At 48.0% G+C, this 20,665-nt stretch overlaps 1 protein-coding gene across 4 annotated transcripts in view; it reads left to right on the top strand.

The window, feature by feature from the left end:
• PRKD2 (protein kinase D2) overlaps nucleotides 1–15,893 on the top strand; it is a 34,066-nt gene extending 18,173 nt beyond the window's left edge. For all 4 annotated transcript variants that reach the window (XM_070771312.1, XM_019979740.2, XM_019979742.2 and 1 more), the window contains 8 exons: nucleotides 1,580–1,632; nucleotides 1,777–1,849; nucleotides 2,518–2,624; nucleotides 3,476–3,637; nucleotides 7,470–7,568; nucleotides 11,836–12,103; nucleotides 14,868–14,953; nucleotides 15,439–15,893. In XM_070771312.1, coding sequence (XP_070627413.1) covers nucleotides 1,580–1,632; nucleotides 1,777–1,849; nucleotides 2,518–2,624; nucleotides 3,476–3,637; nucleotides 7,470–7,568; nucleotides 11,836–12,103; nucleotides 14,868–14,953; nucleotides 15,439–15,651 — 1,061 coding nt within the window. In that variant the 3' untranslated portion in view covers nucleotides 15,652–15,893. The remainder of the gene's footprint in view (nucleotides 1–1,579; nucleotides 1,633–1,776; nucleotides 1,850–2,517; nucleotides 2,625–3,475; nucleotides 3,638–7,469; nucleotides 7,569–11,835; nucleotides 12,104–14,867; nucleotides 14,954–15,438) is intronic.
• The last annotated feature ends 4,772 nt before the right edge of the window (nucleotides 15,894–20,665 follow it).

Genomic DNA, 20,665 nt, shown 5'->3' with positions numbered 1-20,665 from the left:
GCCTGGCCTGTGCCCAGACAGTGCTGTGGGGTCAGCTGTGACCAAAACAGCCCAGGACCCGCTCTTCCGGGACTCACAGTCCCGGAAGGAAGATAGACCTGTCCCCAGACACTGATGACTCACAGTTGGCAGGGCTGGGACAGGGGAGCCAGAGGGCTATGGGAGCTCAGAGTGGGGTGACTAACCCAGGCTGAGTGTCCAGGAGGGCTTCCTGGAGGAGTCAACATCCAGGCTAAGACATGGAAGTTGAGGAGGGGTGAAATGAAGAGAAAGGAAATGGGAAATCATTTCAGGCAGAGGCAAAGGATGATCAGAGTCCTGGTTTACTATGTTATGGAGCTCATAGTCCAGGGTAACTGACAGATGTTCATCAGATCTTCCTGGGTGAATGACAAGTGGGATGTAGAACGTGTGCTAGAGGAATCCGATGTGGTCCCAGGGTGACATGTGAGCTGAGACTGGGAGACTGGGAGGAGGATTTAACTTGGCAACCCGCTCCAGTGTTCTTGCCTGGAGAATCCCAGGGATGGTGGAGCCTGGTGGGCTGCCGTCTATGGGGTCGCACAGAGTCGGACACGACTGAAGCAACTTAGCAGCAGCAGCAGCAGAGTGAGAGAAAGAGCATTCCTGGCAGAGGGAAGAGCAAGTGCCAAGGACCGGAGATAGGAAAGACTTTGACGTATGGGAGGCCTGGCGAGGAAGCCTGAGTGTCAGGATCGCACAACAGCAAGGGAGAGGATGAAGTCAAAGAGGCAGAGGGACCAGACACTTCCCGTTAGGCTATTTAAGGGACTTGGCCTTCCCCCTCAGGACACTGTGGAGCCATAGCAGAATTTTTTTTAATTAAAAAAATATTTATTTATTTGGCTGTGCCAGGTCTTAGTTGCAGCACACGAGAGCTTTAGTTGGGGCATGGGAACTCGTAGTTGCAGCCTGTGGGATCTAGTTCCCTGACCAGGGATTGAACTCAGCCCCCTGCATTGGGAGTGTGAAGTCTTAGCTACTGGACCACCAGGGAAGTCCCCATGGCAGGGTTTTGAGCAGGGGAAGGACAGAGTTAGGCTTATGCTTTGGCAAGATCCCTCTGGCTTCCCTATGGAGGGGGAATAGGAGAGATGGAGACAGGACAGGGAGACCAGGGAGGAGGCTAAGGGGCAAGGACTGAATATTCCTCAGGGAGGGGACAGATGTTCAAATGGCAGAAGGATCAGGACTTTGGAAATGTCTGGCCCTGGTTGGGTTGGTAGTGGGGCAAATTCAGGGGAAGAAGCCTGAGTCAGTTTCCTACTGAGCCCCAGTTTCCTCCTCAGTAAAATGGGATCATCATGCCTCCCTTGGGGCTGAGATCACAGAATGAAATGCTCGGTGAACTGCTTCATGACAACATATTTTGAGCTCCTCTCATTTCCTCCTCCCACTGGCCCTAGGAGGGAGGTCCTTTTATCATTCTCGTTCTTCGGGATGAGGAAACTGAGGTTCTTAGTGAATGAGTCTAGTCTAACTACTGGCTCCAGAGGGTGGAGTTATGGGTGATCTTGAGCCTGGGGTCTCCTCACGTCCGCCTTCCCCCTCTCCCCAGGACAAGCTTCTCTGAGCATCTCTGTGTCTAACAGCCAGATTCAAGAGAATGTGGTAAGACCCTACCCACACCCAGCAGCCCCAAGGATGTGCCCGCCCCTACCCCCTACCACCCCCTAGCTCTCCCACCCTCCCAGCTTCCTTGACCACCCCCCATCGCCAGGTGCACCTCTGACTTTCCCTCTCCCCACCCTGCAGGACATCGCCACTGTCTACCAGATCTTCCCAGATGAGGTCCTGGGCTCCGGCCAGTTTGGAGTGGTCTATGGCGGTAAGGATGTTTCAAGAGCCGACCTAGAAAGGCGTCCTGCGGGTTTCTGGGCCCCAGATTGCCCCCCTTTTTTTAAATTATTTATTTATTTGGCTTCTCTGGGTTACGGCACACAGGGTCTTTGATCTTCACGGTGGCATGTGGGATCTAGTTCCCTGACCAGGAATTGAACCCGGGCCCCTGCATTGGGAGCTTAGAGTCTTAGCCACTGGACCACCAGGGAAGTCCCCAGACCTCCCCTTCTGATTGGCCACATGCTCACCTCCTTTTCTAGTTGATTAAGAAAGCTGGATCCTGGGGGCAGATGCTTGCAGGCTCACGTTTTCTCACTCGGAAAGGCCAGTGACTTTCTCCCGTTATTAATAGGAAGGTAAACTCTGCCCTGATTGGCCACAGAGCTAGATGCTGGATTCTGATTGGTTACAAATCTAGTTTCTTATGTTATAGCGCCTCAGAGCTCTGACTTTACCTTCCTTCATTCTACCTTTATTCCTAGGTGCCCCCCCCCAACCCTTGACATCGCTCCTGGGGGCCCCTCAGAGCCCCCTTGGTGGCTTTTCATCCACCTCTGCCCAACTGTAGCTGTGTGTCACTAGTGGGGTCTTCCTCTTGCCAGGACTGGAAGGTCCTGCTCCTCTCATCCCCCACCTCCCCTACCCTTTCCCCAGGGAAGCACCGGAAGACAGGCCGGGATGTGGCAGTAAAGGTCATCGACAAACTGCGTTTCCCCACCAAGCAGGAGAGCCAACTCCGGAACGAAGTGGCCATTCTGCAGGTGACCCCTGGAGTCTGTGGTCCCGCTCTGCCCCCATCCCCACCCTGCAAGGACTTGCCCTTCCCACTTTCTCCAGTCTGCGGGTGGTCAGGGAAGGCTTCCTAGAGGAGGCGGTATGCATGTTGAGACTGAAGGGGTGGTGTACGTATTCTTACAGAAGGACCAGCCTGTGCAAAGCTCCAGAGTTGAGAGGGAACACAAAGTCTTCTAGGAACTTGAAGGGGTTCAAGGTTACTAGATGGTTTATGTGAAGCAAGGTGGTAGGCGGTGAGGCTAGGGAACAGGGTGGGGTCCCACCCTATGGGCTTTCTCCTGAGGGTGCTAGGGAGCCATGGAAAGATTTTGAGCAAAGAAGGGGACAGAGTCAGATGTGTGAACTTTAGAAAGATCCCACTGGCTGCTATTGGAGTGGAGGTGGAAGGTTTGTGGGGCTGGTGCCTGGAGCCCTGGGAGGAGGCTGGGTGGGGACCTGTGTGAACAGATGGGGTTCAGCTAGGCAAGGGTTGGGGAAGAGCCAGGAGGGCGGGGATTTAAAAGATACAGATGTACAAAGCTCCTTCCCATATCTTCAGGCTCCCTTCCCTCTTGCTCCCTCAACCCTGGGCCTTCACCACAATTTCATAATGTAAAGATCCTTCTGGACACCTGGTGGTGCGGGAGGGGTGGTCCTCTCTGGGGCTGTGGACACCCTTTCCCCTCCCCCACTGCCACCCCCAGGGGGGAATGGCCCTCCAGGGACATCCTCTTGTTTGTTGTCCGCCCACTCCTGTGGCTTGTCCTCTGGGGTCCCAAGCTCATGGGTGACCTGGGTCCTGACCCCCCTCCTCCCCACCCCACCTCACCCACCCCAGAGCCTGCGGCACCCAGGGATTGTCAATCTGGAATGTATGTTCGAGACCCCGGAGAAGGTGTTCGTGGTGATGGAGAAGCTGCACGGGGACATGCTGGAGATGATCCTCTCCAGCGAAAAGGGCCGGCTGCCTGAGCGCCTCACCAAGTTCCTCATCACCCAGGTGCGCATGCCCCGCCCACCACCCGCCTCCCCAGCCTGGCTCCTCACCTGTCCTGCAAGACGCACCTGTGCTGTGTGCCCTGAAGGGCAGGCAGACATTGGGTGAGAATCATAATCACAGATAAGAGAAAATGTAGTAATAGAGTAATAACGATCAGAAAAAGCATTAGAATGATACTTTTAAAATTATAATAGAATATGATAGAACAGTTAGTAGAATAACAGTAATAGAGTAATAACAATAGATACATAATAAGACAAGTTGAAAATAATAGAGCAGTAATAATAATATTATAGAAAATAACTATTATTTTTTATCTTTTATTACTTTATATAATGAGTCAGGCTCACTGGGCCTGACTTCACAAAGAAAAAGGGAAGGAGAGAGAAGCCTTTCTCTGGGGAGCTCATTCATTCATTTATTAAATGGTTCAGCAAACAGTGTCTGGCCCCATGTTGGGCAGTGTGAGGACACAGCGGTGACCTCGATAGCCCTGGGTCTGCACAGTGATCACCCGGAGTGGGCAGGGCTGAGATGGGGGTGCTGATAATGAGAATGATAAACAATGTGGTCACTAACTTTTATTGAGCCCTTACTGGATGCCAGCCACTGTTTTAGTTCATGTAATCTTCCTAGCAACCCATGTGGTAGTGGTTATTACTACTCCCATTTTACTGTGGCTCAGAGACTTTAAGTAACTCACCCAGAGTCACACAGCTGGTGGGATTTAAACCTGGAAGCATGCTTTTACCGAGTAAAGTCAAACAGTGTCTTAGTCGCTCAGTCATGTCTGACTCTTTGCAACACTATGAACTGTATGTAGCCCACCAGGCTCCTCTGTCCATGGAATTCTCCAGGCAAGAATACTGGGGTGGGATGCCATTCCCTTCTCCAAAAGTCAAACTAATTTGTGTTATTTGTCTCTGTGTGCGTACATACATTTAAATTGATTTCACATCACATATAATACTGTTGTTCTGCTTCTTACTTTCTTCACTGTAATAGTGCTTCTGAAAGACCGTTCTATTTCAGTATGTAGTTAGCAGAACTGTCTCTTTGTCTTAATTGTATCCCATGAAAATATCACTAAATTCTCCAGTTCCTGAGCATGTAGTTGGTTTCACTATCCCACTACTGCAAACAACAGCCTGTGAACATTTGTCTACAAACATCAATAGGCTCTGGTGGGAGGATTTCAATAGAACATGTTTCAAATAGTAGACTCCCGAGCCTAAGGAAATGTGCTTAAAATTTTTTTGAAAGGTGTTGCCCAGTTATTCTCTAAAACCTCTTTCAATCTTTGTTCTCACCAACAGAGTTTGAGGGTGTCTATTTTCTCAGTCCTTACTCTGGATAATATATTCACCAGTCCTTTTTTTTTTTCCCTCAAGCCACATAGCTTAAGGGATTTTGGTTCCTGACCAGGGGTTGAACGTGGGCCACAGCAGTGAAAGTGCTGAGTCCTAGCCACTGGACTGCCAGGGAATTCCCAATATAATCACTAGGCTTAAAGGTGGAAAAATAATACTTCATATGGCTTCACTTGGTGGTTTAAAAATTACGAGTGAGGTTGAGCATATTTTCACACATTTATTGACCTGTGCTTTATGCACTCTTTGGCCATTTTTTTCAGTTGTATTTTTCTTATTGAATTGTAAAGAGTTCTTTGCATATGAAGGACCCTGGATCTTTGTTGCTTGTGTTGTTCCCATCTTTTATCCCAGTATTTCTTTTCCTCTTCATTTTGTTTGTGGTGTTTACTTTCATTTTGGGGGTTTCACAGCCTTCTTGGAAAGATCTTCCCACCTGGCTGGGCCCACACTTAATTCGGGGACATGTTCTCTGTCAGTTGAAAAGTCTCCTGTGCTGGCTTCCTTTCTCCAGGCCCAGCACCCTTCCTCTCCCAAGCTGTCTGGCTTTGTCAGCCTGGCTTGTGGGGTGGGGATAGAAACTCACTGAGTCAGGCCCATCTCGACTTCAGGTGGGGAGAGGAAACTGCCTGCCTTCAGCAACTGAGGCAGTTTCTCTTTCATTCTGGTCTTTCATCTCTTTCTCTCTTTTTATCTGTGCTCTTCTCTATCTTTCTCTCTCTCTGCAGATTTCTGCTTTTTGCCTCTTGCCTGCCCCACCCCAAGTCCTGGGCTAAGCCCTACACCTCATGAACTTATAAACTTCACAACCATCTTTGAGGTAGGTATTACTATAATCTCCATTTTACAGATGAGGAAACTGAGGTTGAGGGGTTTCCTAGGTCTCGCCCAAGGTCATACAGGTACAAGGTCACACTGCCAGGTAGCAGTCTGGCCGAGGTTTGAACCTGGGTCTGTCCAGCTTCCCATCTACCCTCTTTGTTCACCATATTTACTAAGGGTTGGGAAAATCAGTAAACTGAAGCTATGTAGGAGAGGATGTCCATATATAGCTTTGGACCTCCAGTCTCTCTGTCTGTGGAGTGAGGAACTTGGACCTCAGCAGTAGCTTCCATATAGCATTTCCATACTCCAAAATCATCCAGTGAAAACAACGAAAAAGCCCAAATATTTCAGTTCTAAGATATAAATTACAGCTTCATGCTTATGTCACACTTTTGACAATTTGACATTTTGAGTTGTGTAGAATCAAGGAAAATCATGGCTTCCATAGATAAGTAGTTACAAATGGTAACGTTTTTATGTGGGTTTTTTTGCATTTATTTATTTTTGGCTGTGCTGGATCTTCATTGCAGCCTGGCTTTTCTCTAGTTGTGGCGAGTGTGGGCTTCTCATTGCAGTGGCTTCTCTTCTTGTGGAGCGCAGGCTCTTGGGTTCAAGGGCTTCAGTAGTTGCGGCTCCTGGGCGCCAGAGACCAGGTTCAATAGTTGGGAGCAGGGGCTTAGTTGCTCTGCAGCATGTGCAGTCTTCCCAGATCAGAGAGTTAATCCATGTCTCCTGCATTAGCATATAGATTCTTTACCACTAAGCCACTAGGGAAGACCAACAGTTTTTTGTTTGTTTGTTTAAGTCAGCTCACCTTGCCATCATAGAATACTCTTAAATTAACAGCTACAGCAGGAAAAGTTTTATTTGAAACACTCACAGGAAGGTGTCCACTAACAGGCCATCACAAGAATAATAACCAAAACAACAATAATAATAATAGCTCACATGGAGTGCTTGCTGTGTGCCAGACACTGCCCTAAGCACTTCATATACCTCACTCAACTCACTTAAAGCTCACAGCAACCCATGAGGATGGTTTCTGTTATTACCCCCATTTTACAGGTGAGAACACTGAGACCCAGAGAGGTAAAGTGACTTGCTGTAGGCATCAGGCTAGTAAGTGTGGAGCCAGGTTTGCTACCTTGATAAGGCTGGCTCTCAAACCCACCTAACACCCACTTAACACCCCACCTCTTAAGGGTGTTATGTTTGATTTATGTCATATTGGTATTGTTTGTAATTGTTTAGTATTTCAGGTTTTTAATCCGTGAAAAAATATTTTTTTAAAAATGGAATCACACAACAGCACCTCCTTGAAACCGCTGCATTATTCATAGCTCTTTTCCAGCAGGATCTGCATGTCAAAGGGTGTCAGGATCTTCCCAAACCCCCTGCTCCAGTTCAGTCTCCCTAGAATTATATGTCCAACTTCTGTCTTTGACTGAAATGGTTCTGGGGTTCTGAGCTTCTTCTTTGGCGCTCCAATGCCTTCCCTGGTCCGGGGCCGGGGGGTGGATTTGGGGGGCGGGTGCTGGTGATGGCATGGATGGGGTTTGGAGGGCTGGCTGCTGAAGGCAGAATCTCACAGCAGGGACTCTTCTAACTTTTTTACTGGTGCCATCTCCTCCCCTCAGATTCTGGTGGCTTTGAGACACCTTCACTTCAAGAATATCGTCCACTGTGACTTGAAACCAGAAAACGTGTTGCTGTCATCAGCTGACCCATTTCCTCAGGTCAGAAATGTCCCCTCCTTATTTGGGGAAGTCCATCTAACACTAACGGTGGGTCGGGACTGTGTTAATCAAGATAATTAATCAGCCACAGAGACCCAAGATAATGGCTTAAGTGAGACAGAGGCTTGCTTCTCACTCACGGAGGGACCAGCATAATCATTTTGAGGGTGAAAAAGCAGTGCAATGGTGTTGGGACCACAGCTCCTGCTGTCTTGTTCTGGCCTTTCTATGGCGTTGCCTGGTCTTCATGGTTCATGTTGTGCCGCTGCTGCCCCGCCTCCCAATGTAAAAGGACAATGCAGGGGAGGAAAGAAACGGGGTAGAAGAAACGGATGCATCCTTTTCCTTCCCTAAGGTAATACTATGAACGTGCACGGGGCACGCCTCACATTCCATTGGCCATAACTTGATCACGTGGGGCTTTCAAAAGGACGCTGGGAAATGTAGTTTTCATTCTGAGCGGGCGTGTGGCTCATTAAAAATCCGGAATTTTTATTAAGAGGAGAAGCAGAGAACAGATCGGAGAAGGCAATGGCACCCCACTCCAGTACTCTTGCCTGGAAAATCCCATGGATGGAGGAGCCTGGAAGGCTGCAGTCCATGGGGTCGCTGAGGGTCGGACATGACTGAGCGACTTCACTTTCTTGCATTAGAGAAGGAAATAGCAACCCACTCCAGTGTTCTTGCCTGGAGAATCCCAGGGATGGGGAAGCCTGGTGGGCTGCTGTCTATGGGGTCACACAGAGTCGGACACGACTGAAGTGACTTAGCAATAGCAATAGAGAACAGATATTGGAGGGGAGCGACTGGTAATTTCTTCTGTGGGTCTCTTAGGAAAACAGTTTTTTGGTGTTCTTCTTTGTTTGTTTTTAATATTTATTTATTTATTTGGCTGCTCCTGGTCTTAGTTGCCACACGTGGGATCTTCGATCTTCCCTTTCATATGTGAGATCTTTTTTAGTTGCAGCATGTGGGATCTAGTTCCCTGATCAGGGATCAAACCCAGGCCCCTTGCATTGGGAACGTAGCCTCTTAGCCACTGGGCCACCAGGGAGGTCCCAGGAAAACAATTTTGATGAGCCTCAGACTGGTTGGATGAGCATCCCCTTGGGGCAAAGCCCGATTGAGCAAGGGTGATGATTGTAACAGCTCCAGTTGATTGGGTGCCCACTGTGGTTAAGGGCCTTTAGCTACAGGTTCTCATTTAGCCCCTCCACATCCCTGTGAAGTTTTTGCTTCCTTATCTCTCTTTTGTGATTATTTCATTTCATTTTAAAAGTTCATTTTGGTCATCAACTAAAAATTATTGTGTGCCTACTATGTGCCAAGCTGCATGCTGGAGCATTAGGAACTGTAGTAAGTAGAGACATCCCCATCTGCATGCCCACTGGTTTACAACTGGGGCTGATTTTGCACCCCAGGGGATATTTGACAACATTGGAGACGTTTTTGGTTGTCACAAGCTGTTTGAGGGGGAGCGTTACTACTGGCATGGAGGGATTGCTGAGCATCTGACAGTGCACAGGATAGCCCCAAAATACAAGACTGTCTTTCCCTAATGTCAGTAGTGCAGGGTATGATAAACTCTAACTTACAGCAGGAATATCCACTAGAAATATAATGGACTGGGACTTATTTCCCTGGTGGTTCAGTGGCTAAGAGTCTGTGCTCCCAAAGCAGGGGGCCGGGATTCGATCCCTGGTCAGGAAACTAGATCCCACATAATACAACCAATAGTTCACAGGTCACAACCAGAGATCCCATAGAAATTAAATTTTATTAATTTATAAAGATAAATTAATAAAAAAGAAATATAATGTGATCTCCTATCTATAATTTTACATTTTCTAGTAAGCCACATTTTTTAAAAACTGAAGAGAAACTGGTGAAATTAATTTTGCTGATATACTTTATTCTAGTATATCTAAATATTACCATTTCAACACGTAATCAACCACATAAACATTATTAATGAAATATTCTTTCTTTTCCTACTAAGTCTTCCAAATCTGGTGTGTATTTTACACTTAAAGTAAATCTCAATTTGGGTAATAAATTTCTATGAGAAATACTTGATTTTGCACTTAGATTTCAGAAAGTTAACAGTTGGGAAAGTAAGTTGACACACCCAAGTTGTTCCAAGCTTATTTAAAAATTATCCAATAAAAAAATCTAGGACCCCCTTTAAAATATAAATTAATTAAAATTAAATAAAAAATAGTTTCTCAGTTGCACTTGCCACATTCAGGTGCTCTGCAGCCACATGTGGCCACCATACTGGACAGCAAAGCTCAAAAAGGAAAGATGAAATATTGGTCAAATTGTCACAAGAATGTAATTATATCTGTGATGAGTTCTGTGACACAGTTCTATGAGCTCAAACTGTGTAGCCCAGTGGAAGGTCAGAGAAAATTTATCTGAAGAAAGAGTAGGTTTTTTGGGGGGAGGGGACAAGTGTTCTAGTCAGTGGGAGCAGCCTGTGCAAAGGCCCTGTGGTGTACTTAAAAAAAAAAAAGTTTTATTGAGATATAATGTGCATACTATACAATTTACCACTTTATACAATTTAGTGGTTTTTAGGGTATTCAGAGTTGTGCAGCCATCACCATGATCAATTTTGGAACATTTTCATAACCACAAAAGAAACCTCATACTTCTAGCCAACATCCTCCAATTGCACCATCCCCCTACCCACAACAACTAATCTACTTTATGTGGATTTGTCAGAGCATTTTATGTAAATGGAATAAACAAACACTTCTGTGTGTGTGTGTGTGTGTGTGTGTGTGTGTGTGTGCTCAGTAGCTTCAGTCGTGTCCAACTCTTTGCAACCCCATGGGCTATAGCCCACCAGGCTCCTCTGTCCCTGGGATTCTCCAGGCAAGAATACTGGAGTGCGTTGCCATGCCCTCCTCCAGGGGATCTTCCTGACCCAGGCATTGAACCTGGTTTCCTGCACTGCAGGCAGATTCTTTACCATCTGAACCACCAGGGAAGCCCACTATACATGGCCATAAAAAGAAGTAAACTACTGACACATGCTGTAACATAAATGAACCTTGAAAACAATTAAGAAAAAGAAGCCAGTCACAAAGGATGGCATATTATATTATTGTATGTTCCATATTGTGTATTTCATGTGTACATATATGGAATATACAATAATAATATGTCATTATTTGTGGCTGGCTTCTTTCCCTTAATGTTTTCAAGGTTCATTTATGTTATAGCATGTGTCAGTACTTCACTTCTTTTTATGTCCATTTAATATTCCATCATAAGATAGGTAGAAAAGGGTGGATCTTAGAAAAGTAAAAGATTATAAGGTCTGTTAAAAGGGCAAAGGATCCTAGGAAAAGGCTGTCAGATTTGGGTCAGGGGTTGGGGTGTGGCTGTTTTTGAATGCAATAGAGGCTTGGGGCAATAGTGAGCCAGAGGAGGGTTTTGAGTAGGGGAGGGACAGTATACAAATAGAGGTGGCAGCTGCCTAAGGACTGGTAGGCAGCAGACAGGACCTTGAACCCAGACTTGCTGGCTCTGAAGCCTATCCATGACCCTAGACTGCCTCCAACATGGGCAAGGTAGGTTCACACCTATTACCATGGATGCGGTGCTTAGCTGTTTACATGCTGGGTGCCCTTTAATCCCCAGGGAAGCCTGATCCGCAGCTGCTGTTAACATCCTCAACCCGGATGACAAAAACGGGGCTTTGAGAACTTCTGTCCCTCAGCTGAGATCCCCGAGGCTCTCTCTACGCCCGCCGCTGCTCCTATCATTTTCCCATGTATTTACTCTTTCAATTCACACAGCACCCTTTAAGGTAGGGACTGTTAGCATCGCCATGGTGCAAAAGAGGAGACAGAGGCAGAAGAAGGTTGAGACCTGTTTGACGTGACAGAGGGATGGCAGCAGGGAGCCCTTACGGAGCCTCACTGCAGGTCGCGCATTTATTGTCCTGTGAGCTTTAGATGGATGAAACCCATATAATCCTCACGACAGCCCTTTGAGATAGGCGCTGGTACGATCCTCCTCCTCGTACAGATGAATAAACGGAGGCCCAGAGAGAGGAAGCCCCCTGCCCAGGGTCACCCAGCTAGCTAGTGAGCAGAGGAGCCTGGATTCGAACCAGCATTCGATTTTGTCTGGAATGCCAAATTTGTCTGGAATACCGAATTTGTCTGGAATACCGTAGTGGCGGTACGCTTGCGCAGAGGTGGGAGGCATGCCCTCCATACGCCCTGAGACCCTCTACCCCTTGCCTCCGCAGGTGAAGCTGTGCGACTTCGGCTTCGCGCGCATCATCGGCGAGAAGTCGTTCCGGCGCTCGGTGGTGGGCACGCCGGCCTACCTGGCGCCCGAGGTGCTGCTCAACCAGGGCTACAACCGCTCGCTGGACATGTGGTCGGTGGGCGTGATCATGTACGTCAGCCTCAGCGGCACGTTCCCCTTCAACGAGGACGAGGACATCAAAGACCAGATCCAGAATGCTGCGTTCATGTACCCGGCCTGCCCTTGGAGCTGCATCTCGGCGGGAGGTGCGGGGCTAGCTTGACTCCTGGACGCAGGCGAAGGGCGGGGCCCCGTGGAGAGGGCGTGGTGGGGATAATGGGCGGGGCCGCCCTGAGAAGGCCGGGGGCCATGAGGGTGGAGCCTAGTGAAGGGCCTAGAGCACCCGGAAGACCCTGTTTAAGGGAGGCACTGAGACCTGGAACTTTGGGGGAGGGACTCAGCACGTGTGTGAAACTAGGGTCCGAGGCCTCAGACCTAAACTAGGTTATGCGAGTTGGAAAGGAAGTGCCCTAGAAACACTAAGACACTTGCCACCTTGGAGGCTATTAATACTTGGCTTGTCTAGGGCGAGACCAGGAGAAGGACTAGACCCGAGAAAGTCAAAGGGCTGGGGTGGCCAGGAGAAAGAACAGGTCCTCCCAAGGTGTTGGCTGGAGCCTGAAGTCTTTGGGGTTGTGACCTCAAAAGGATTAACCCCGGAGAAGCAGTGGCGCCAGGGGGCAGGGTTGAGGAACAAGGGCTTGGCTAATTTGCCGGGTCCTGGGGCCTTGACTGGGATGAAGATGGGCCTGGGCCCTGGGATTAGATCCAGTGATGGAGGGAGCTGATTTAGAGGCTTAGCTAGAGAAGGGGCAGGGCTTCCCTGGTGGCTTAGGTGGTAAAGAATCTGCCTCCAGTGTGGAAGACTTGGGTTCGATCCCTGGGTTGGGAAGATCCCCTGGAGAAGGGAATGGCAACCCACTCCAGTATTCTGTCCTGGGAAATCCCATGGACAGAGGATCCTGGCGGATGGGCTACAGTCCATGGGGTTACAAAGAGTCAGACATGACTGAGTGACTAACACTTTCACTAGAGGAGGGGCAGGGCCATGAGGCTTTCTGCAGACTTCTAAGGGAAGGACTGATCCTGAAACCAAAGTCAGGCCTGGAATCTGGGAGCATGTGGAGGTCAGGAGAAGAATGGGGCTATGGGGGTCAGGGCCAGGGGGCAGGACAGAGGTGGACATTGGGAACTCTGCATGTAGGGGCTTTGGCATCGTGGCCTGGTGGTGGTGATGGTCTTTGTGATGCTCCTGCCGACTTGGAGACAGGTCTGGAAAATTTAACTCCTGAGGGCCCCCAGCTTTGGGGCAAAGCCAGGTGTGAGGGTGAGCCAAGGGCGAGGCTAAGATACTGGGATGTGTGAAGATGCCTTAAATGAGTTAGAACAAAGGGCAGGTTCTGAAACCAGAAGCTCAGGAAGACAGAAGTGTGGGAGGGAGGTTAGTTAAAAAGACAAGCATTTGCAAGTTCCCTGGTGGTCTAGTCATTAAGATTCAGTGGTTTCACTGCCATGGCCAGAGTTTAATCCCTGGTCAGGGAACTGAGATTCCAAAAGACATAAGGTGCAGAGAAAAAAAAAAAAACCAAGCTCATCCATAAGAGTTTCTTCAACAAGTATGTGTTGAGTGTCTACTTTGTGCCTAGTACTCACTGTCCTAGGTTCTGGGAATACTGGAATCAGTTGGAGAGAAGGGATCATGAAAGAAGGTTGCCCAGTGATCTGTGAAGAGGAGGGGGAGGGGCATAGAGGGTGTGACCTCATGCAGCAGGCAAAGGGGGTTTCTCAGTGCAGGAAAAGGTGTTGGTGGCCCAAGAAAGATGAGCACTGATCAGTGAGGAGGTGGATTGACTTGAGTCCTGGAGCAATATAAGGGGTTGTCTTTTGGGACCTGATCTGGAGTCCCTCCGTCAAAGTGTGTCCTCCGGTGTATGCGAGTGAATTTGAGTGTGGGTAGGTCTGTGCAAGGGAGCCTGTGAGAACAAGGCCTATACTCAGAGGAGTTTACACAGTGGGGCTGTGTCTTTCAAGGCTCATGATCAAGTAGGGAGCCTCGGACGAGTGCTAGCTTGTCTTGAATGCCTGACACTTGCTAATCCTTTTCATAGAGAGCGGGCCTCCGACTCTGGGCCTTCTGCAGGAAACTGGTGCCTGATTAGCATCTCCTAACATTGTTTTCTTTTCATTTTATATTTGTGGACATGGCAAGTGATCTTAGGATTTCCACTGACCAGGGTGATGGAAAGTTTCCATTTTATATAATTCTGTATCCTATATTTTATATAAAGTACATATTTCTACAATTACATATATAAATATATAATATTTGTGTATTTTCACCTTAAAAAATGAGTTGAAAAAGTAAATTGACTTAAAACCAAATTCTACCTATTTTCCAAGGGTTATGTACATGGTTCAAATTTTTTCTATGTACAAAAGAGTCTAAAATGAAAATTCTCTCTTATTCTTTTATTTGACATCCTTCCCAAAGGCAGTGTCTATTATAAGTCTATATATTTATGCAAGCAGATATGGGTACATACATTCTCTTAATTCTCCTTTTATACAGTGGCAGCATGCTATACACAATATATTGTTTTTAACCAACTTGCTTTGTCCACATCCCAGCAATCTTGGGTAAACGAGTTGGCTTAAAGAAAAACACTAAGTGAAATATAGTACAGATGTACCTGTACATACTTGTGTATGGCAAAACCTGTGAAGGTGACCTAGGAATGGGGAAGCATTCCTATGGTATGAGACTTGGTGAGGAGATGTAGGATCCAACGTGAGGGATGGGGATAAATGTGTAGTTTAATGAGGAAATAGGTGGGAGAGTGATTCGTGCAGGTGAGGCTTACTGCACTGAAGGAAGGCCCCCATGGCAGGTGAGGAGGGTGGGGTGCCTGTTGAAGGAGGGGCGGCCCCTCACCCCACAGGATTTAAGCTGTGTCTCTCCTTCCGGTGCAGCCATCGACCTCATCAACAACCTGCTGCAGGTGAAGATGCGCAAGCGCTACAGCGTGGACAAGTCTCTCAGCCACCCCTGGTTACAGGTGATTCAGGGGCGGGGCTTAGAGCCAAGTGGGAGGGGCTGAGTCATTCGTTGAGATAGAGGAAGGCGTGGAACCACGTCTCTTATTGGATACTAAGGTAGTTTTTGGAGAAGAAAATGGCAACCCACTCCAGTGTTCTTGCCTGGAGAATCCCAGGGACTGGGGAGCCTGGTGGACTGCCGTCTCTGGGGTCGCATAGAGTCGCGCAGACACGACTGAAGCGACTTAGCAGCTTAGCATGCTGCAAGGTAGTTTAGGTTGTAGGTACATTTCCCGTGGACAGGGAATGTGGCTGAGTTTCCCATTGGCTGGGCTGTAGAAGGAGGTGGAGCTAATTGGCTAGGTAGGTTGTGAAGGGTGTGGCTTCACGGTCCTTGGTATCCGGCTTCTCACTGGCAGGGCAGATCCCATGGGGGTGATGCTCTGGCAACTATTGGCTGCCCTTGGAGCAGTACCGAAACTAATCCCAGTTCTCCCCGGCCCAGGAGTACCAGACGTGGCTGGACCTCCGGGAACTGGAAGGGAAGATGGGCGAGCGGTACATCACGCACGAGAGTGACGATGCGCGCTGGGATCAGTTTGTGGCAGAGCACCCACTACCTGGGCCGGGGCTGCCAGCCGACAGGGTGCTCGGTGGGACCCTCCCACCCCCGGACCACGAGATGCAGGGGCTGGCCGAACGCATCAGTGTCCTCTGAGGTCTCGGGCTCCCACTCTGGCTGCCTCGTGATGCTGTCCTTGCGTGCTCAGAGAGCGACGCTCCACACCTTACCAGTGATGAACTGTTCCAAGGAAAGCAGTTTCCTGCCCGAATTGGACACGCCCCCGGGGGAGGGGCATGGCGGGGGCGGGGGCAGGGGCCGGGATTATTTACAAACTTAATTCCCCAACAATTAAAATAGACTCATCTCTGGCCCTATGGCCTTGGTCTTTGGCCACACCGCAGTCTTGTATTATTGAGTCTGTTGCTCACCAAGATGGAGTTCATCTGGAAAAAAGATGGGATGGAGGAGGGATGGAGGGAGGGGCACTGAAGGGAATGGAGTTTTGGAAGGAGAACTAACGGATAAAAAAATATATGGAGGGAGAACTTCCAGGAGGGAAGACTAGAAAGGGAAACGGTATGAAAGAGCATAAAGAGGAGAGGGAAGATTAATGGAGGAGAGATAGAAGGAATATGATCGGAGGGGTGAAGGATTTAGAAAAACTCAAAAACTCAAGTAATCTCATGGCTTAATGGTTTAATTTTTTAATTTGGTGTTATTGCTACTAACTGCACATCTGGTCTATGATAGAAAGTCGATACACTGTAGTTGGTATTTTGTTATAAGTTGATGTGATGACTTCTCTCGTTCGCTGGCTCATCCATTTGTCACACTGTGTGGAGTGATGCTGGGGACACGGTGGTGACCGAGCCAGCCCAGGTCCTGCCTTCAGGGACTTCACCATCCAGTGGGGGAGACAGGCTTGTTCCTGGCTAGTGAGGACCCAGAGTGGGGAGGGCTGGAATGGGAGAGCCCAAGAGGGTGGGGCAGCCTAGAATTAGCCTGGGTGTCTTTGGGGGCAGTTCTTCTAAGCTGACTTGAGGTTCACCTTCACCCAAAAGGTTGTAGGCAGAGAGAACTTCTGTCCTTTGACCCCTGTCCTTCAGTGCCCTCAGTTCAGTTCAGTTGCTCAGTCGTGTCCGACTCTTTACGACCCCCTGAATCGCAGCACACCAGGCCTCCATGTCCATCACCAACTCCCGGAGTTCACTCAGACTCATGTTCATCGAGTCAGTGATGCCATCCAGCCATCTCATCCTCTGTCATCCCCTTCTCCTCCTGCCCCCAATCCCTCCCAGCATCAGAGTCTTTTCCAATGAGTCAACTCTTCACATGAGGTGGCCAGAGTACTGGAGTTTCAGCTTTAGCGTCATTCCTTCCAAAGAAATCCCAGGGCTGATCTCCTTCAGAATGGACTGGTTGGATCTCCTTGCAGTCCCAGGGACTCCCAAGAGTCTTCTCCAACACCACAATTCAAAAACATCAATTCTTTGGTGCTCAGCTTTCTTCACAGTCCAACTCTCACATCCATACATGACCACAGGAAAAAGTGCCCTAGCTCCCCATTATCACCCAGACTTTTGGCCGTAGAGCTGAAGGCAAGAGATTAGAGCATGCACTTAGCCAAATTCTCTATACACCTTGGTCATGCTCGAAGTTACACACCATAGTTAAAGATTTTCCTGAGCCCCATAAAACCAGGATGGTATTCAGCAGCCAATTTAAAACTGCCTGCAATGCGGGAAATGTGGGTTTGATCCTTGGGTTGGGAAGATTCCCTTGAGGAGGAAATGGCAACCCACTCCACTATTCTTGCCTGGGAAATCCCATGGACCGAGGAACCTGGCGGTCTACAGTCCATGGGGTCACAAAAGAGTCAGACACGACTTAGCAACTAAACAAATTAGGCTAGTACCTAGAGCTTAGGTTCCATGTCTTCCCAGTTCAGTTCAGTTCACTCAGTCGTGTCCAACTCTTTGGGACCCCATGAATTGCAGCACGCCAGGCCTCCCTGTCCATCACCAACTCCTGGAGTTCACTCAAACTCATGTCCATCAAGTCGGTGATGCCATCCAGCCATCTCATCCTCTGTCGTCCCCTTTTCCTCCTGCCCCCAATCCCTCCCAGCATCAGAGTCTTTTCCAATGAGTCAACTCTTCGCATGAGGTGGCCAAAGTACTGGAGTTTCAGCTTTAGCATCATTTCTTCCAAAGAACACCCAGGACTGATCTCCTTTAGAATGGACTGGTTGGATCTCCTTGCAGTCCATGGGACCCTCAAGAGTCTTCTCCAACACCACAGTTCAAAAGCATCAATTCTTGGTGCTCAGCTTTCTTCACAGTCCAACTCTCACATCCATACATGACTACTGGAAAAACCATAGCCTTGACTAGACGGACCTTTGTTGGCAAAGTAATGTCTCTGCTTTTTAAAATGCTATCTAGGTTGGTCATAACTTTCCTTCCAAAGAGTTAGCGTCTTTTAATTTCAAGGCTGCAATCACCATCTGCCATGTCTTCCCAATTTATATCAATTAGCCCATCTGCTGGTCGGTTGGGGAGTTGCAGCTCTTTAATTTGAAAAGGTTGAATGAACCCTAGTCAATGAGGATCTCCAAACAAACCAGAACACCTCTGAGGCATATTCCAAGCCCACACTTTTGGGGCATGTCTCTTAGACCCCATCCTGAGTGTTTCTCCTAAAACTAACTGGTCTAAAATTCAGGAGGGTAGACAACAGAGGGACAAATCCATCTGCAGTGATAGAGCCAGGCCAGGAAATAGATGGAAAGACTACTCAGGCCTGATCCCTGACAATCACACTGCTTCTATCTTGGCCACGACTTTTGTCAACATCCTGGGGTCAGAAACCAAAGACAATCAAAAACATTGTGTTAGCTTGATTACAGAACTCCAAGAGAGTCCAACATGAGGATACAAAAAAAAAAAAAAAAATCCACACAATCCAATTTAAGGTCCTGATACTTAAACAATTGGAGATAAATAGGTAAAAATCGATCCTATTGGGCCATCAGAAACCACTAAACCTAATCTTCAGAGAGACACCTACAGGTACTATAAAGAAAAGGGACGTTGGACTTGAGCCTATCCAGCTTTAAAATACAAAAAAGGAATTTGAAGGACTTCCCTGGTGGTCCAGTGGCTAAGACTCTGTGCTCCCAATGCAGGGAGCCTGGGTACCATCCCTGATCAGGGAACTAGATCCCATATGCTACAACTAAGACCTGACGCAGCCAAATAGGTATTTAAATAAATAAAAGGAATTTGAACCTGAGATTCATTCTCCCCGGTGACTCCCAGCAGATCTTCTCCTCTTCATCCATAAACACCCCTCAACCCACAGAGGCAAATGACCATCCCCATTAATGGGCATGCTACCCCCAGCTTTGTAGATACAGGGGCCACCCCACCCCTTAAGTATCTCATTGTCTATCCACCTTTCAACCACCCTCAGGGTCCAGCAATGATTTTGATGAGATGCCACAATTTGCCACACTTTAATTTTTTATTTTTTTGGCCTTAGCCATGTGGCATGTGAGATCTTAGTTCTCCATGGGTGTCTGCGTGCATGCCCAGTTGCTCAGTGGTGTCTGATTCTTTGCGACCCCATGGACTACGACCTACCAGGCTCCTCCGTCCGTGGGATTATCCCGGCAAGAATACTAGACTGGATTGCCATGCCCTCCTTCCATACTCCCTTCCAAGACCCTTCCCAACTCAGTGCTCCATCTGCACAGGAAGCTCCCCCTACCCTATCTATGGATCAGGAGTCATGTGTGGTACGTTCATTCCCAGGAACTCTACAGACATCATCATCCCCACCATCCAAAGGCCAACAAGGAAATCCAGAAAATTGCTACCACTCTTCTGACTCCACCTACTAAGGATCTCTCTTCATCTCCTACTTGGAACCCTCTCATCTGGCTGCACTCTTGTCTCTAATCTTTGGTTTTACTCCCTAACTGGATCATGAGCAATTCTCTTTTTATTTATCTTCCTAGGGATACTTATCTTCAAATGGCTGGTGACCAGAACCCTAAGTCAGCTCCAGATCCAACATTTTACACAGAAAATGGTTCCACTGGTCTTGCACAAACAGCAGGGATGAAAACCAATCCTGACATCACCCCACACACTTACTGCCAAGAAAATCTTGTTTGAGAGCGAGCTTTCCATATCCCCTTTCATCAACCTGATCATCTCCCCACTGTTGGTAAATTAATGTAACTTAAGGAAATGGTAACCCACTCCAGCATTCTTGCCTGGAAAATTCCATGGACAGAGGAGCCTGGTGGGCTACAATCCATGGGGTTGCAAAGAGTTGAACACGACTTAGTAACTGAACAACATCAACAATAAATGGCAGTCTACATCTGTCTTAAACAAGAGGAGGATTGAATAAAGTTTATCTCTACTAAAATCCAGACTCATTTTTTCTCCGTGGGACTCACAAGATTATGTTTAACTTATTTATCAGACCCTTTTGTGGCTCTTTATAATGGAAGTGCGCCAAGCACTTGACAAACATTTCCCTTAGTCCTCATAACAACTCTATGCAGTAGACAGTATTACAGCCCCGATTAGACAGCTAAGGAAAGGGGCACAGGGAGGGCAAGCATGTTTTCCAAGGTCACACAGCTAGAAAGTGGCAGAGCTAGGGCTCACCCCAGGCAGTCTGGTTCTGGAGTCTTTGCTCGCAATCTCTAACATTTTCTCTCCAGTCCAGGACCAGAAGGTAACCCGGGATCATAAAGGAGGAAGGATTTTGCACGATCTTCTGGGTCCTGGTTTTTAGGGAGTCAAAGTCAGTCTGAGAAATGGGTATAAATTTTGGAGCTAGAGCTTGACGCACATTCAGCGTAGTGACACAGGCTGGCCGCCTGAGGGGGCTTCAGCCCTGTTCAAGGAGCCAGGGGAGGGAGGAGGGAACCTTGCAAACGAATGTCAGGCTCAGACTCATGAACTGTAGAGCGCTGAGAACAGAGCATCTTAGAAGGCCGAGAACAAAGCCTCTTAGAACGTAGTACAAAGGCCCCTGGAATCGTTGAATGGTGAGCGCAAAGCCTCACAGCATCTGGGAGATAAAAGATACTTAGATTCTGTTCGGCCCAGGGTCTTATAATTCCCGAATTTGGGACATGACCGAT

This window comes from Bos indicus, chromosome 18 (assembly GCF_029378745.1).
Source record: "Bos indicus isolate NIAB-ARS_2022 breed Sahiwal x Tharparkar chromosome 18, NIAB-ARS_B.indTharparkar_mat_pri_1.0, whole genome shotgun sequence".
Taxonomy (NCBI): domain Eukaryota; kingdom Metazoa; phylum Chordata; class Mammalia; order Artiodactyla; family Bovidae; genus Bos; species Bos indicus.
Note: the sequence above shows the minus strand (reverse complement) of the source record. Positions and strands in the feature narration are given on the sequence as shown.